Genomic DNA, 17,745 nt, shown 5'->3' with positions numbered 1-17,745 from the left:
ATCAGACGCAGGCAGGATAAAAAATTACATCGGGTATGGGTTTATCGCACCCCAGTTATATCAACTGTACATTATTGCCAGGACTAAATGTGGACTCAAGGATATGACTGCGTTCAATTTACAGCGAATCGCACACTGGGCTCCTCCTCCAAGATAGAAAGCCCCTCCTTCTTATTATCACACGGAAGTAGCTTGGAAGGAGGCACAGTGGGAAGTGGCTGCCGGAAGTGGGGCAGTTCTAGAGACTGAGAATCGGTGGAGGTGAGTAGGGCGGGGCAGGGGGAACCGGTACCTTATGTAGAGTAGACAGCAAGGTGTTGTGGGCACATTGTGTGTGTAAAACCTGTATGGTAAGTGCTGGCTAGGTAATGTATAACTGTTATATACATTTTTTTATTTTTATGTAGTTTTACTGTATTAGTATCTTCCGGCGCAGCTTTCAGCTTGACTTGAAGCTAATATACACTAATATAATTATTGTAGGTATTGCATTCTCAGTGACTGACACTTTTAGGCTCTTTAGCCTGCTCTGATGCTTGGGAAAAGTAGTTCAGTTTCAGCACTGCCCTAACTGGAACTAGTTACAGAGCCCTTGGCACAATCATGTTGCTGCCCCCCTAACCTATGGGCATAAGACTTTTATATTGGTACATTGTAACTGCTTATCAGCCAGTGCTCCACTGCCTCCCAACCCTTTTGAGTAATAACTAGGCCATTGGCTGCCAGTTGCCAAACATTCTTACAGATGTTGTACCTTGTTTTGTTGCCTCTGTGCAGCTTGAAAAACGTCCAAACTGTATGCCTGATTTACATGTATGAAGCTGCAACTCACACATGTGTCTCTTTATTCTTAGTGTAGGATTCACATTATAATGGACTGGGTAAACTGTGACATTGAAATGAGTTAGAAATATGTCTTGCAACAATGTTGCTTCTTTTGCAACAGTTTTGCTTCTTTCCAGTTATTTGCCTTCAATGAGGCATTTTGGCAGCAGCTTGCACTTCTGTCATTATTATATTTGTTCAGGGTTTTTCTCTGGCTGAATATTTTTAAAATCTCTTGGCCATGTCTTTTATTCATACATTTGCAAAGTATACAGCACTTTATACTGAGTACAGGGGAATGCTTTCTTAGTTTAAAGCCGTAATTTATTCATAGCTTCAAAATGAGGAAATGCAGTTGTTTTGTAAGAATTTGCTCCCTTGCTAAATCAGGCTGCATAAGCACTATTCATTAGCAGTATCTCTGTTCAAATGTTAATTATGTGTTACCTACAATGTATCTTAGACTTTTTAAAAATTGTGGGTCAGTAACTTGTGTTTTAGGATCCAGTCAGGTGTGAAATCTATGAAAAGGTGACCATGATCAGATAAAAAAATAGTGTCATTATTTACATTTTTCACCCAGAGGACTGAGTGTTAATATTACTTTTTTGAGATATGTTTCTTGGTGATACTCCAAATGGTATTAATGCTAACAGAGTTTACTTAATTGTAAGTAATTGATTATAACAGAAGGGCTTGCTGTAAACCTTTGTACATCTTGGTGAATCATCCCTGTACCTGAATACGGATAACATTGATAATGCTGGAAAGGTTAACATGTGGTTTTTGGATCCAATAAGTTGAAATACGGGTGAGGCACATTCTTGTTGAACACAACTGATGCTTGCTACAGATTTTGTTGTGTGGTCTTTGTTGATAACTTCTGTATGAAAGGTATGTTCAGGGTTTTGCTCAGACATGTTGAAGTCGTTCGTACAGGAGCCCTGTAGATGTAAAAGCAGTTATTTTTAAGCTAAAGGTTGTGACCTGCTGCATCCCTTTGTATAGGTTGTCCTAGTAATACTCCATTAAAGACTAGTCCCACCGGAAGTAAAACTATAGCCATAAATATGCTGTAAATGATATCCAGAGCTTAGTGATGTCATTGGTCATAATCAGTTCTTAGCAATATAATTTGTCACATGATTCACTGAACTTTGTTTATTATAATAAATAATGTTTTCCCTGTTGTACCCCATGTTTCTTTACAGTAATGGTCTTTATAGCAGCCTACACTTCTGCAGAAGAAAATGATTATATATATATATATATATATATATATATAATATATAGTTATAGAATTGTTGTATTTAATTATATAATTCTGCAACAACACACAGTTTTGGCAAGTTCATAATACATTTAAGGATTTTCTGTTTCTTTCATATTACTGGTCTCATTGATTATCATTGGATTAAAGTCTACACACTTGTAATAAAAGTTGGTAAATTTTGTTATTTTTATGTCTAAATTGCAACCTGATTCGGTAGAGCTCCTCCCTCTTAAATTCTGACATGGTTTGAAAGCATAGAAGTTGTGGGCTGGTGCTGGGTACTAAATGAGAGTTTTGTTAACCCTGTACTCCTAGGGAGTTCCCCTTTCATTCTCTTTCCCCCTGAAGATAGTAGAATTGCTTGGGGGGACACCAGTCTTAATTAGCATAGGGCTGGTGGCTGTGGAATGCATAAGAGCAGTACTGTGCAATATGAATTCAAACTATTCTACAGACTTTTGTTGCCCTTAAATTCCCTTTTGAACAAAAATTTGGGCTACAAAAACATGCTTAGCTGTTAAATGACTACTTGTTCTTGTGTGAAAAGACATTTTAATGTTTACAAGCGTAATGACAAGATGTCCATTGTCTTATTGAATGTAAAATATAATAATGAGTCCTTGTCTCATTGAATGTAAAATATGATATGTGTAGTTGGATATGAAATTTGCATGTGTTGCTTTTTTTTAAACAATCTTTCTTTATTGTTTTTCTTAACAAGGAAGGGGAAGGGGGTACAGAAAAGAGAAAGAAGGGTGGGGGAGGGCAATGCAAAGTACATTGTGACTGTCTGCATGTGTCACTTGATAGGTTTTCTAAGTGCTGAAAAGGGCAGAACTAGCAAACTGCAACATAAATTGGGTTTATAAATCAGCTTTTCTTATTCTGGATAGCAGTTTATAACCCTATGTTAATGTTAAAACTTAGTTTTTTCTGTTCCACTTTTAGCTATACAAATGTGTGTGCACAAAGATTTCCTTTTTCTCCTTTAAAGACTTTCAGTGATATATAGTTCATGTCATTGCAGTGTTTATCTTTGAAGCCAAGCCAGAGTCATTGGTACAGTCTGTTTATATTCTTGTATTTTTTAGAGGTGACATCACTTTTGTAAAAAACATTATTCCTCTCTTTTTTAAAAATCTTTATGCTCTACCAGTCATGGCAGATATTCACGGCCTAGTTGATCGTCTGGAGAAGGCTGTTGCAAAATTGGAGATTCTTGCTGCAGGTTCTGGTGGGGATGTATCTTCTGCAGGTTAGTGGAATGATCTAGATCAGTTGTATGTTTCCAGCTACTTTCTATTGTTTTATAGGTATAGCTCATCAAATGTATTCTAACTTATTCTTATTCTTGCAGATACAGCTGTATATGTTCAGGCATATGATGATATCATTAATGGACAAGTGGCGGAATTCATGAAGAAAAGCAAAGAGATTGGTGGGGATGTTGAGAAGCAGGTTAGTACAGACAAAATATTTCCAATAAAAAACAATATTTCTGTAGGGTAGGAAGTAAGTTAACAGCTTGTTGTATTGAAATATCCATTTAAGCTTATTAAAGAAATTCTTAGAGGATGTGTAGCATAGGTGTTAAAACATACTCAGTGGGGAAGATTTTGTGTTAATTGTGTATTACATAGCTCTATACAGTCATTTTTGGGGGGGGGGGGGGCAATGATGCAGCAAACTTTTAGTGTGAAGAATGAGTGGTTTGGATGATTTTGTCAAAAGCATAATATTCAATGCTACTGGAATACTAAAACTGACAATTAGTATTTATGCGAGTGTATAGATAGGTCGGGATAGGTGTAGGTGTGTGCTAGGTTTACTTGGAAGGGTTGAACTTAATGGACTTTGGTCTTTTTTCAATCCAAATTAACTATGTAACTATGAATTGCTAATGTGGTGCCGTTATTTAAAAAGGGATCCCGTTCTCAGCCTAAAAAATATAGGCCTGTTAGTCTGACATCAGTAGTAGGAAAACTTTTGCAAAGGGGTAATAAGGGATAGGGTACTTGAATACATTGCAGTTCACAATACTATAGGTTTGTGCCAGCATGGTTTTATGCGTAACAGATCTTGCCAGACTAATTTAGTCGCCTTTTATGAGGAGGTGAGCAGGAACCTAGATGCTGGAATGGCAGTTGATGTAATCTACTTGGACTTTGCTAAAGCGTTTGATACAGTACAACAAAGAAGGTTAATGATCAAATTGAGGAATATTGGCCTAGAACATAATATCTGTAATTGGATAGAGAATTGGCTGAAGGATAGATTACAAAGAGTGGTGGTAAATGGAACATTTTCTAATTGGACCAGTGTTGTTAGTGGAGTACCGCAGGGGTCAGTCCTTGGTCCTTTGCTTTTTAATTTGTTTATTAATGACCTGGAGGTGGGCATAGACAGTACTGTTTCTATTTTTGCTGATGACTCTAAATTGTGCAAAACTATAAGTTCCATGCAGGATGCTGCCACTTTGCAGAGCGATTTGACAAAATTTGAAAACTGGGCAGCAAACTGGAAATTTTTCACGGTGAGGGCAGTGAGGTTGTGGAATGCCCTTCCTAGTGATGTGGTAATGGCAGATTCTGTTAATGCTTTTAAGTGGGGCCTGGATGAGTTCTTGAACAATCAGAATATCCAAGGCTATTGTGATACTAATATCTACAGTTAGTATTAGTGGTTGTATACATGTATACATAGTTTATGTATGTGAGTGTATAGATTGGTAGGTGTGGGTGCTGGGTTTACTTGGATGGGTTGAACTTGATGGACTCTGGTCTTTTTTCAACCCTATGTAACTATGAATGGGAAAATAACTGATGCCACTCCATCTTTTGTGCAAGTACCAGTTGTCTTCTATCCTACCTGCACCTCAAGCAGATGGACACTGGTACTATCAATCATACGGCATGCTGAAACAGATGTGTAGATGTATACACCTGTGTGCCCAATAGGATCATTGCAGGGAGAATGTTAAAGGAATACCAACACAACATTAAAGCTTTCTTTGCCATCTATAGAAACTGATGCATCGCAACAGATTCGCTCATCACTAAACAGTAACCTAACTTTTGCTGCTCCATGATAATAGACCAAAAGTTTAGGAGCTGTCATTCCCCAAATAGGGCCTTTTTAACAATCTAAATGCCGTCTCCAGAATGCTGCACTTTATCCCTTATTTTATACTCTCTTGGTAGTTAACTTATATTATCTTTCTATGTTTATTTATATTATTATAATAAATGTAAAATCAAACATTTATGTGTTGAGGCTGATTAGGTGGGGGTGGGCCACTCCAATGTGTTTTTGAAATTTTAGAGTGGTCCTTTAGAAAGCACTGAACCCCAGCCAAAGGTTATATTAAAAGAGGGATGGAAATTTTGGTTTGGTTGAATTATTTTTATTGTAGAATAAAATCAGTTCTCTCTCTCTCCCCTGACTTACAGGCTGACATGTTTATGTCAGGCATACAATTGCAGAGAGCAATTTTGGTGATGGCCTCTCAGTATCAGCAGCCAGCAGAGGTGAGTGACTTTTTTAATGCACATAAGTCTCTTATACATTTAGAAATTTGTTAGATAAATGTCTTTGCTTTAAAGAGATAGTGACTCCGGAATTGATTGATTGATTTATTTATTTTTACATCATAACATTGTGTTTACATGCTATTTATAATTTTTCCATAATGTATTTGCCAGATGCTTTTACATTACCTATCTGATTCCTCATGTATCCCATAACTGTGCAGCAGTAGTCCGTTAACATTAAAAGCTATAACTGACAGGTTGAGAATGAGCAGTCAGGTTGGCAAAACAGTCAGGTTTAGGAACTTCAGGTTACAATTACTTACAAAAGCAAAAATATCTCTGAAAAATAATAAACATGAGCTATAGGTAACTTTTAATGTATATTAATATTTTGAATAGTAGATTTTTAGTGTCCGTATCACTTTAAGTGCAAATTGTTTAAATCTGTGTATACTTTAGCAAAAGTTAGGACATTTTTTTGCAGTAGGATATCTTTTAGTATCCTTTTTATATTTATTATTATTATCCTTTTATTTACATAGGGATTAAATATTCAGCTGCACTTTTACAAAGATTATACATCATTCACATCATCCTCTGCTACAGTAACTTTCCTGTATGTTTTTAGAGTGTGGAGGGCATTTATTTTGCCTTTCTCGATCCTGAAATTTAAAATACTATCTGGTGTCTAGGGTCATAGACCACTGGAAACCAGAAGCCATTGATTGACTGAAGGGTCTGTATTTTTATTATTATTTGTGACTGTGATTGTAGTAACCAGATTGTCATTTTTTAAGTTGAAGCTGTACAACTTTTTTTAGTATCTAGTTTGTGTTCATATAGAAAGAAAGAAAATCTGTTAAATTTGTTCCTTCATACTCCTCTCTCACATAGAAAGATCTCTCTGCTATCCTTGCCCCCCTCTCTGGAAAAATTCAAGCTGTGCAGGATTTTCGAGAAAAGAATCGAGGAAGTAAATTGTTCAACCATTTGTCTGCATTAAGTGAAAGTGTCCCTGCCTTAGGGTGGGTGGCAGTGGTAAGTATTAATTTCATATGATCTTTTACTGCATGTTATTTCTCTAATGTTAGAGTGGTCAAAGCTTTTTACACTATGTGCAAAGTGTATTCTTAAGTTCAGTCTTCGCTTCCCTCCCCTTAGACCATAGTAGTGTTATGAGTAAATAAAAGCCATTACTGTATGGCTCACCATTAATTCCAAATCATCTATAAAGTAGAATGTCACCACTTGGTTCTAGGTTCCATTAGAAAGACCACATGCTTAGGAACCTATGGTTTAAGGCTATGATCTCCAACCAGTGGCTGGGGAACAACATGTTGCTCACCAGACCTTTTGATGTTGCTCCCAGTGGCCTCAAAGCAGGTGCTTATTTTTGAATTCCTGGCTTGGAAGTTTTGGTTGCATAAAAACCAGGTGTACTGCCAAGCAGAGCCTTCGGTAGACTGTCAGTCCACATAGGGGCTACCAAATAACCAAACATAGCCCTTATTTGGCACCTCAGGACACTTTTCATGCTGGTGCTGCTCCCCAGCTCTTTTTACATTTGACTGTGGCTCACCGGTAAAAAGTATTGGGGACCCCTTGTGTAAGGCGCTGGTTTTTGGACTTCCCCTTTGGTCCCCCAGATTGTTGTGGTAATTTAATAGTGTTTTTATGTAATGGACATATTGGCCTGCATACAGCATTTGTGGACCAGATTATAATGAAATGATCTAATGTGAAAAGAACTATGGGCATTAAGCAAATTGTGCTACGAAGGTGAACTGCTTAAATCTTCTTTTCCCAGGCACCTAAACCAGGTCCCTATGTGAAAGAAATGATGGATGCTGCCACGTTTTACACCAATAGAGTACTGAAGGAATATAAAGATGTGTAAGTTGTCCTTAACACCAAGCCATTATATTAAATATTTAATTTGATAGATCGATTGCTTCTTTTTTAGAATTCATGACATCTATCGTGTAATTTAATTCTGTATATAAAGCAGTGTTACGGTGGTGTCTATTATAAGCCCTTTTTTTTTTTTTTTTTAAAGGGGTAGTTCACCTTTAAATTAACTATTAGTATGATGTAGACAGTGATATTCTGAGACAATTTGCAATTGATTTATTAATTTTCTAATTTTGTTAGTTTTCTGTTATTTAGCTTTTTGTTCAGCAGCTCTTTAATCTATTATTTTAGCTGCTGTCTGATTGCTGAGGGCCTTATTTGCCTAGCAACCAGGCAGTGGCTTAAATGAGAGACTGTAATATGAATAGGAAAGAGATTAAAAAGAAAGATAAATAATAAGAAGCAACAATAAGAATAATAAGAATTGTAGCTTACCTGAGCAATAGTTTTTTGGTTGCTGGGGTCAGCGACCCCCCTTTGAAAGCTGGAAAGAATAAGGCAACTAATTAAAAAACTATAAGAAATAAATAGTATGGATCAATTGCAAAGTTGCTAGGAATAGGACATCCTTAAACAAATTAAAAGTTGACTTAAAGGTGAACCATCGCTTTAAAACGATACTGTTTAGGATTACATTTTGTTCATGTTTTAACCCAGCCTATAACAAAATATTGATGTTATAATATTCTGCCACTTGGTGGTGCCTGCAGTAAAAACTAACAGCAGATAAAGCTTTCTGCTAAAATCCTTGATAACTGTAATTGCTGTAAAGTCTCCAGACACTGGTGAAACTCTCGGTATTCTTTTCAGTTGTTTTTAGATAATGCACAATAACTTGGAGCATATTGCAGACGTATTGCTTCTTAAATGGAGTCTGTTATAATTTGTGTTTATTTGTAAAAGTGTTTATTTGTTGCCTACAAACTGTAGGGCAAAGACACACAGAGCTTCTTAGAAGCAGCTACTTGTCACAACTACTAAACGCCAGAAAATGCCCTGCCATAGACGGTAATGAGAACCCACATAGATACTTTTAGGGCTGTGACAGACGGGGAGATTAGTCGCTGCACGACAAATCTCCCTTGTCGCGGGCGACTGATCTCCCCGAAATGCCATCCCACCAGCTAGAATGTAAATTGCCGGTGGGATGGCATATGCGGCATGGCAATTTGCCAAAGTCACGGAAGTTTCCTCTCAAGGCAGCTTACGCGACTTTGGCAAATTGTGGCGCTGCGTATGCCATCCCACCGGCAATTTACATTCTCGCTGATGGGATGGCATTTCGAGCGACTAATCTCGCCGTCTGTTACAGCCCTTATAAGTTATTATCAGCATTTTCTATTTTGTAGCTGGCTACAAGTAGCTTGGTGTGTGTGTTAGCCCTAAATCTTGTTTAAAGGAACAGTAACACCAAAAAATGAAAGTGTTTTAAAGTAATTAAAATATAATGTACAGTTGCCCTGTGCTGGTAAAACTGGTAAGTTTGCAACAGAAACGCTACTATAGTTTATATAAATGAGCTGCTATGTCAACACGGGGGCAGCCATTGAAGCTGGGAAAAAGGAGAAAAGGCACAGGCACATAGCAGATACCAGATAAGCTTTGTAGAATATAATGGGGTTTTTATCTGTTATCTGCTAAGTAACCTGTGCCTTTTCTCCTGTAAATGGCTGCCCCCATGGCTACACAGAAGCTTTATTATATAAACTATAGTAGTCTTTCTAAGGAAAACACACCAGTTGTACCAGTACAGGGCAACATTACATTATATAGTAATTACTTTTATACACTTTCATTTTTTGGTGTTACTGTCCCTTTAAGAGTCTTCTAGACACTGTCGTAATGGAGGATGAAATTGGCTTTGCTTAGCTTGCAGTATGTTTGGTATTATACCTTGGCATTGTGCCATATGAACAAGCAGGAAATAGATTGCTCATATAAGCATTGTGTGTAGTTCTCGTTTAAAGTCTTCAGATCAGTGAAATTTCAAGAGGATTGCTTTTAGTATCACTTGACCCTTTAGGTTACTCAGAGGATTATGCAGAACAAAGATCATTTAATAATAGTCGCAGGGAATCCCTAACCAGTTTCTTTTTATTGATTTAAAGGGTCTGAAATACTACCAGTCTTTTTAGCCTGTTGTGTCAGTGTGAAATGCTTGAACATGGTTTGCTGCTGTTATGAGCTATAAGCCTGCTGTGAGTGTTCCTTTAATGAGGTAGAATAGTATTGTTTTACCCAGACTGGAAATGGCTAGTTAAGATCATTAAAGAGATGTGTTGGAGAAATGATAAATCAGTTAGTGAGAGGAAGCACATTAATAGAAGTATGTCAGAAGTTAATTGCTTTTGTTTGGAAAGACAGTCTCATGATGATTTATGTTAATGAATTACCGATCTTTATACCAAAGGATGAATGATATGACCAGCCAATAGTTACATAATATAATATATATAATATCTTGGCAGCCTTTATCAGAGTCCAAAGTCATAAATGGGTGGGGCAGCAATTAGAATCAAATGTAGGAGTTAATGGCTATTTGCTATTTTGGATAAAGTTCTATCCCCTTAGGGGGTTATGTAATAAAAGGCTCTAAGTTTGCTCAGGAGCAGTAACCCATAGTAACCAATCAGCAGGAAGCATTTTCTGGTCACCTGTTTAATAGCAGACATCTTATTGGTTGCTATGGGTTACGGCTACTGGGCAAACGTAGTGCCTTTTATTACATATGGGGTTAGTCTTAGTTTATGATTTTGATAGGCTAAAAATGTATTCACTTTATTGCCCCAGCATATTAATATTAGGGATGTGTGATTTGCCCTGAACCCATGGGAGGCGGGTTAAGGTTGAAATTTAGGCAACCGAGTGCTGGTCAGACTGGGGAAGTACACTCCTCCCAAAGATTTCATCTTTTGGAACCAGAGGTACGTGCAGAAGTAGCATACAGGGTGTGAAGACATGGGTGTGGGTCCTACAATGGCAACTCACCATACAATGTATATGTTACCCTGTCATGAGCTAAAGGGGCCCGAAACACTGTTTAACCAAAAAAAGGGGTCCTTATTCTAAAAAGATTGAAATGTTCTGTTACAGGTGTAAAGTAAATATCTGAGTGTATTGATAAGCAGTAACTGCTACCAGGTATGGACCTCATGAATTTTCTTTTGCGTGCAGGGATAAGAAACATGCTGACTGGGTGCGAGCATATTTAAATATCTGGAATGACCTGCAGACTTACATTAAAGAACATCACACAACTGGTCTAAATTGGAAAAAGACGGTGCGTAAGGCTCTCACTTTTTAGTATCGATGGTGTCTGTTTTTGATAAATTACCATTATCCTGTACATTCTTAGGGTCCCAAGGCTTCAGGTGTCGCTCCTACTCCTGCTGCTCCTCCAGCACCCAAAGCAGGTCCCCCACCTCCTCCACCTGGTGGTCCTCCACCTCCTCCTCCCCCTGCACCAGCCTCTGCTCCAGATGATGACAGTGTGAGCCGCTCCCAGCTTTTTGCACAGCTTAATCAAGGAGAGAAAATCACCAAAGGTAAAAAGAGGAATGTGTTCAAGGAATGGAGAGAGAGTGTGAGATAAAAAAAGAATGCTCTATATCAGTGCTGTCCAACTTCTGCGGTGCCGAGGGCCGGAATTTCTCTAGCATACATGGTGGAGGGCCACTAATGGAAACCAGTTTTGACCACTCCCCTTTTTGAAACCACACCCACTTCAAACCACACCTATTTTATCACAATGGTGGTAGCAAAGCAAAATCCCAAATGCTTGGTCCTTACTGTGGGGATATCAACCATCATTCATATGTGAAAGAATTATGTTATGTCATATTAAGATATACCCTTAAATCCATATGCCTCCTCCTCTCCTGTGGATAGCACAGCAACCCCCAGTACACCTAAGTACACCTTAGGGACCATTTAATGGCTATTTCCAACTGCTAACTCCCCCAACAAACCTCTGACAGGTTGCTGCCTGTGTGTGCCATACTCTACCTGCCCTTAGCTGCCTGTGTGTGCCATACTCTACCTGCCCTTAGCTGCCTGTGTGTGCCATGCTCTGCCTGCCCTACCCTTCCTGTGTGTGCCATACCCTCACTGCCCTATGCTGCCTGTGTGTTCCATACTCTACCTGCCCTATGCTGCCTGTGTGTGCCATACTCTGCCTGCCCTTAGCTGCCTGTGTGTGCCATGCTCTGCCTACCCTATGCTCCCTGTGTGTGCCACACAGGCAGCATATTCCAGGCAGTACCTACATGGGTACCTACAGTACCTATGTCTGAGGTGTGAACAGGGGAACAATGGGGGTGATTACAGCCTGAGTCTGAGGTGTGAACACTGCAGGGGTTGAACAATGCAGGTATTAAATGGTGTGAACAACACAGGGGATTACATGTTTAAACAATACAGAGGGATTACAGCCTGAATCTGAGGTGAGAACCATGCAGGGGGGCAGTTAATCTCAGTACTGATACCATTTAAAGCTTACACAAAGGTAAGCCATCAAAGCAGACAGACAGGTGGGGGGCCACACAGAGGGGGGTCACGGGCCGCCAGTTGGACAGCACTGCTCTATATTATTGGATACTCTAAGACTAATGCCACACAGCGCTGATTCTCAGCCTGTGGAGTAACACAGGCTGAGAATTGGCCCCTACACTGGCATCAGCTTTTTCCCGTACCTGGAGCAATAGCATCCCTGGGTGCAGGCACACATGCTAGTATGTGTTTTGTATCAAAATCAGCTCTGTGTGCCTGCACCTGGGCCAACACAATGGCTCCAGTAAAGGCTGATTCTCAGCCTGTGTTTATCTGCAGGCCAAGAATCAGCCCCGTCTAGCATTAGCCTAATTTCCATTTTGTGCAACCTGATAGGCCTTGCCCCCTGAAATAGAAAACTTTTAACAGATGCTGGTAGGAGTATTTATCAGTGAGGTGGGCGCAGAGCCAGGCTGGGCACCTAGCTTAAAGCAAGTGGGGGGAAAACACTAGCTTACAGTTCAGTTTAATCTTTTGTATGGGAGTGTTTCAGCCTTCGTATCATTACAGACTGGAAGCAAGCAGGGAGTGCCTAAGATTGCTTTTTGCTGTTACTTGTTCTTCTGGTTCAGGCCCCACCCCCAACAAGCTGCACTGATAGCACGATCATACAAGGCTCAAAGGAAAGCAGATTATATAAAAGTCTATATAATACAGTCATATGAAACAGTTTGGGAACCCCTCTCAGCCTGCATAATAATTTACTCCACTTTCAACAAAAAAGATAACAGGGGTATGTCTTTCATTTCCCAGGAACATCTGAGTACTGGGGTGTTTTCTGAACAAAGATTTTTACTGAAGCAGTATTTAGTTGTATGAAATAAAATCATATGTGAAAAACTGACTGTGCAAAAATTTGGGTACCCTTGTAATTTTTCTAATTTGAATGCATGTAACTGCTCAATACTGATTACTGGTAAGCACTTATTTATATTGGGTGTATAATAATAATTGTTGCCTAGTATGATTGCACATCAGGCAATGCATTATCCTTTCTTTATGCATTCTTAGCACATACAAAAACTTTACATAGATGTTTTTTCCTCCCTTCTTCTGATAGGTTTGAAACATGTTTCTGACGACATGAAGACCCATAAAAATCCTTCTCTGAAGACTCAAGGAGGTCCAGTCCGCGCCGGTCCCAAACCCTTTACTTCACCTAAACCCACAGGTTTTGGTGCCCCAGCAGCAAAGCCTGTTGTCAAGAAGCAGCCTCCTGTGCTGGAGCTGGAGGGCAAGAAATGGAAAGTGGTGAGTTATGTGATTAGAATGGGTATGTTGTTCATAGCTGCTCTGGCTAAGTGATACATTGACTGGAAAATTGCACTTGCCTGTTGGAACAGGTCATATCGGTACTAATTTCTCCTCATAGAATCCACTCACAGTACATGAACTAGTCTCGGGTAGTTGCAATCTAGTCTCGGGCAATCTTTAATTCCATTTTATGACCTTCAGCTCTACAGTTTTTTCCTATCCGGGCTCTCCTTCAGTGTCTGGTGTAATCTGCCTTTTGTAGACTTTCTCATTAATTTTCATGTCTTCATTGCTGGTTGCAAGGCGATTCAATTACTGGTGGAAAGGCATTTTGGAGAGATTAGATGCCTTTGGTAATAGAGATTTATTGGGCGCAACTAATCTCTCCATGGAGCATTAGCCCAAAGTAAGACAAAATTACTGTTTGCCAGGAACAAACTATATCATGAGTACCATGAAATTTATTTAAATAAAAAAAAGTAGCTGCTACCATGAGGAGGCAGGACACTAAAAGAAAGAAAGTCTTTTGCGCAAGATACGGTCCACAGCAGAGATTAAATATCATAAAAAATGTAAAGGTGGGCCAGATTGAACTGGTCCAATTGTTGGCCCTAGGGCATTTTTCTGGTCTGAATGCACTGAATTGGCATGTTAAATCTGCAGTATATGGGCACATTTAAATCTAATGAACTCTCCAATATAGATAAAGTAAAAATGTTTAGTAGTTCCCTCAGATTAAGACTAGGCCTAGAGCCAAATGGGCTGGGTTGACTCTTCCAGTGTGCTGGTTTCTGTAGATGGCTTCCCCCATTCCTTTCCCAAGGTCTTTTCATAATATGCCTGTTTCTTTCTTCTCTGTCTTTGACTATTGAAAAGATATTTCTGTATGTAATCCAACATTGACTAACTTTAGTGAAAGGAGGCAGCTCTGGCCTCTGTGCTGCACATTCAGGGAGCAGTCTGTGGGGAACACGCTGCAGATGCAAGTTAGCTCTTCCTTTCTAGAGTAACGCATTATGCATACCTATAGGGACACAGAGTTCTATTTTTTCCTTCTGCAGTCTGGAGAATGCACTGCAGCTTTATAGGGGGTACTCCTTTCAGGTTAAACATGCTCTCTCTTATGTGGACATGTGTATTCCCTATCCATTTCTGGAAAAGGATTGTCAGGTTAACACAATGCACAGTTACATACAGCAGTCGGTGACCGTGCAATATTTTACAGTATAGTTGAAGTCAACTACAGCCCTCATCATTCTCCACAAAATCAAAATATCATTGAAACTATACTTCACCTTAGCTATACACTTGGATGGTGTAGCATTGCCGGCTTTCTATTCTTCACTTGCTATGCAGCAACTATTACTCTGAAGCAGAGGGAAGAGATCACTAAACATGACTGAAATACCTTTTCTGATCTCATTTTTGCTTCAATCTACTCCGAACGTTGCACAGTGACCTACTTCTCACATCTCAATTAATGTATTACACAAATCCTACGCAATAATTATTATTCATTAATAAATGCATGCCTTATACATTTTCCTCAACAGGAGAACCAGGAAAATGTGTCTAATCTAGAGATCGCTGACACTGAACTCAAGCAGGTTGTTTATATCTTCAAGTGTGTCAACAGCACCTTGCAAGTTAAAGGAAAGATCAATTCCATTATTGTGGGTAAGAAGAATGGGAAAATTATCTGTTGGGTGGTTTTGTATCTAGTGGTTGTCATAACTAAGGTTTAATCCACTCTTTCCGCAGACAACTGCAAGAAACTTGGGCTGGTTTTTGAAGATGCTGTTGGTATAGTAGAGATCATTAACTCAAAAGATGTTAAAGTGCAGGTAAGTGAAAAATGCACTATTTCATGTGACTTAAAGGCCAAATCCTGAACTAAATCTGGGATCTGTTGAATCCCTAATTTATATGCATTTGTAAGGTTTTTATGCCATCCTGCACAAAAAAGCATGCAGGATGTTACTGTGTATGTAAATGGTTCACCAGTGACTGCACATTATTGTCCAGATGTATTGGTACCCCAATATAAGACTTTAAACTTGGTAAAAGAAAAAGGTTATGAAGGAATTAGTACTTTACACAAAACCATAGAAAAAAATGGAAAACATGAGTTTGCTCAGATAGTAATGTGCGCCTAAGATTAAACCTGTGGCTGAAGGTTTTGTTGCTGTAAGCAAAGTGAGGCGCCAGTCATTTATGGTCAGTACTGGTGCATGTTCATGTTAATGTGTTTCTTAGTATTTGCTTTATTCAGTCACTTGTGACATGTATTACTGTAGGGCTGGGGTTCTCAAACATTTCTCCATCAAATCAGTTAGTTCCCAGGCCATGCCGTCTTCAATATCACTGCTGTAATTTTAAACGTCACAGGTGTCTGCAGACATTACTGTTGAATTTTTATTTTCTTTTTGATTCCTTGCCTCTGTAATATATATCTTACACAGAAGAACTGCAAAGGAGTTAATCTTAGAAACAAAACAAAATTGTTTAAACCCTGAATCAAGGGAGTTTTAGATCAGAAGAGAAGACTGATAGTATGGCTGGCCTACATATTGAGAAACACTTGTAAAGCTAACAATACACAGTAATAGTTCCTTGTTTGTCATGGTTACCAGATGGGGGGGGGGGGGCCAAATCAGCTCGATCCGTTTGTTTTGCAGACATTATAAATGCCCCCATCCAGTCACTGATCTTGTACTTGGCCAAAAATAATTTTCTGGCCAGCCTGGAAATACATCACAACTCTGCCACATGTCATGCTAGTGCTGCTAATAAACTTTACCCCCAATTTTCCATTTGCAGGTGATGGGGAAAGTGCCAACAATATCTATCAATAAGACTGATGGCTGCCATGTGTACTTAAGCCAAGGCAGCTTGCAGTGTGAGATCATCAGCGCCAAATCCTCAGAGATGAATATTTTGGTTCCTACCAGTGGAGGAGAATTTGTAAGATGTTTTTATATTTCTCTGTGGGTGACATTTAGGCATTTTATAATCTTTTTTTTTTTTTTGGTGTATTTTAAATTTTTTTGTTTTTTTATTTATAGAGTGAATTTCCAGTGCCAGAGCAGTTTAAAACTGTGTGGAATGGCCAGAAGTTGGAGACCACAGTTACAGAAATTGCAGGATAAACACGGTTATTTGTCTGCGGGAACAGACCACGGCCTGGACACTGTGTCCTCTATATTTTCCTGTGTTCTCTCTGCTGCTTATCTCGGGGATTATCCTAGCTGTAGCTTAGAAGCCTCTTGCTCACAGCTATCTTCTGCATAGCATCCTGCTATATGACACCTAACTAGTGCCAGAATCCCCTTGAAGAGCGCCCTTGCTATTCACAGCTATACCTATTCCCTTATGCCCATTCCAGTCCATGGGGCTGCAAAATATTTGCTGTTCAAATAGTGGTTGGATGACCAGTAGATGGTTAATTGGACCAAAGTAAAAAAGGGTACAGAGCACTTTGGTAATGGTTTTGTGTATGTTGTTCTCCGACTGCACAAAAGGACTATTGCAGCCCCTATATACTTAATATCTTGAATTATCTTTCCAGCACTTCTAGGGTTTTGTTTCCCCCTTAAGTCTTAAAAAAAAAAATTATGCAAACTTTCCTTATTTCTGACCTATAACTTCTACTGATCCAGAAACTAATGTTATGCCAATGTGTACTGAACATTTCGTGCTAAGTGGGCTTTGACCCACCATTAAGGGAACAGGTGCAGCCCCTGCACAAACTATGGAATATACAATGAGTTTACAAATCAAGCATTTTATTAAAGAATCAATGTTAAAAGAAACTGTCACAATTGTGTTCATTTTGTAGAAAAAAAGCATTACTGCTGGTAGAAGTTGTTACAGTTTGACTTTTCATTGGGTTACATATGTATTTGAAAACAAGCAAAGTACAAATTCAGTTTATTGAAGTATCTGGCACACAAACCAAAGCTGTTATTTTTCTCTGTGAAATAACTGGCATGCTGCTTATGCCATACATTGATGAGTAGTCCATTAATGCAGGACAGGGTCTTATGAACTCAATGCACTAATACATACTATCATTTAGGCAGACCGATTTGTCCTGGTACTTTTGTATATCTGCATGGGAATTTTTCATTCACACCAACTATCATTTTTTTGTTTATGCTACCTAACCTTTAAAGTGCCAGTATAAAGGTGTGTCCTCAGAATTTTTTTTTTTTTTTGTTTGACATCCCCTTTAACATTTTATATCTTATCTTTGCTGCTGCTTGATATTTTCATTTTTGATTGTTAATGTAAGTCATAGCTCAAAAGGGATCAAAACCCTAAAAAATGAGTTGATTTAAGTTTGTTCAAAGTTGACCTTTTTTCAGTAGACATTGCCTTTTAGCTCAGCTGCTTTTCGAAGGT

General features: G+C 38.8%; 1 protein-coding gene across 2 annotated transcripts; it reads left to right on the top strand.

The window, feature by feature from the left end:
- cap1 (cyclase associated actin cytoskeleton regulatory protein 1) lies at window positions 1–17,153 on the top strand. 2 transcript variants are annotated; one of them, XM_012956688.3, is made up of 13 exons: window positions 1–261; window positions 3,255–3,353; window positions 3,456–3,556; window positions 5,548–5,625; window positions 6,523–6,666; window positions 7,436–7,521; window positions 10,714–10,819; window positions 10,895–11,084; window positions 13,148–13,338; window positions 14,895–15,018; window positions 15,103–15,185; window positions 16,162–16,305; window positions 16,407–17,153. In XM_012956688.3, exons 2-13 carry the CDS (start codon window positions 3,257–3,259, stop codon window positions 16,488–16,490), a joined length of 1,428 nt encoding a protein of 475 aa, XP_012812142.1. In that variant the 5' UTR covers window positions 1–261; window positions 3,255–3,256; the 3' UTR covers window positions 16,491–17,153.
- Window positions 17,154–17,745: the final 592 nt, after the last annotated feature.

The sequence above is a fragment of the Xenopus tropicalis genome, chromosome 2, assembly GCF_000004195.4.
Source record: "Xenopus tropicalis strain Nigerian chromosome 2, UCB_Xtro_10.0, whole genome shotgun sequence".
Taxonomy (NCBI): domain Eukaryota; kingdom Metazoa; phylum Chordata; class Amphibia; order Anura; family Pipidae; genus Xenopus; species Xenopus tropicalis.
Note: the sequence above shows the minus strand (reverse complement) of the source record. Positions and strands in the feature narration are given on the sequence as shown.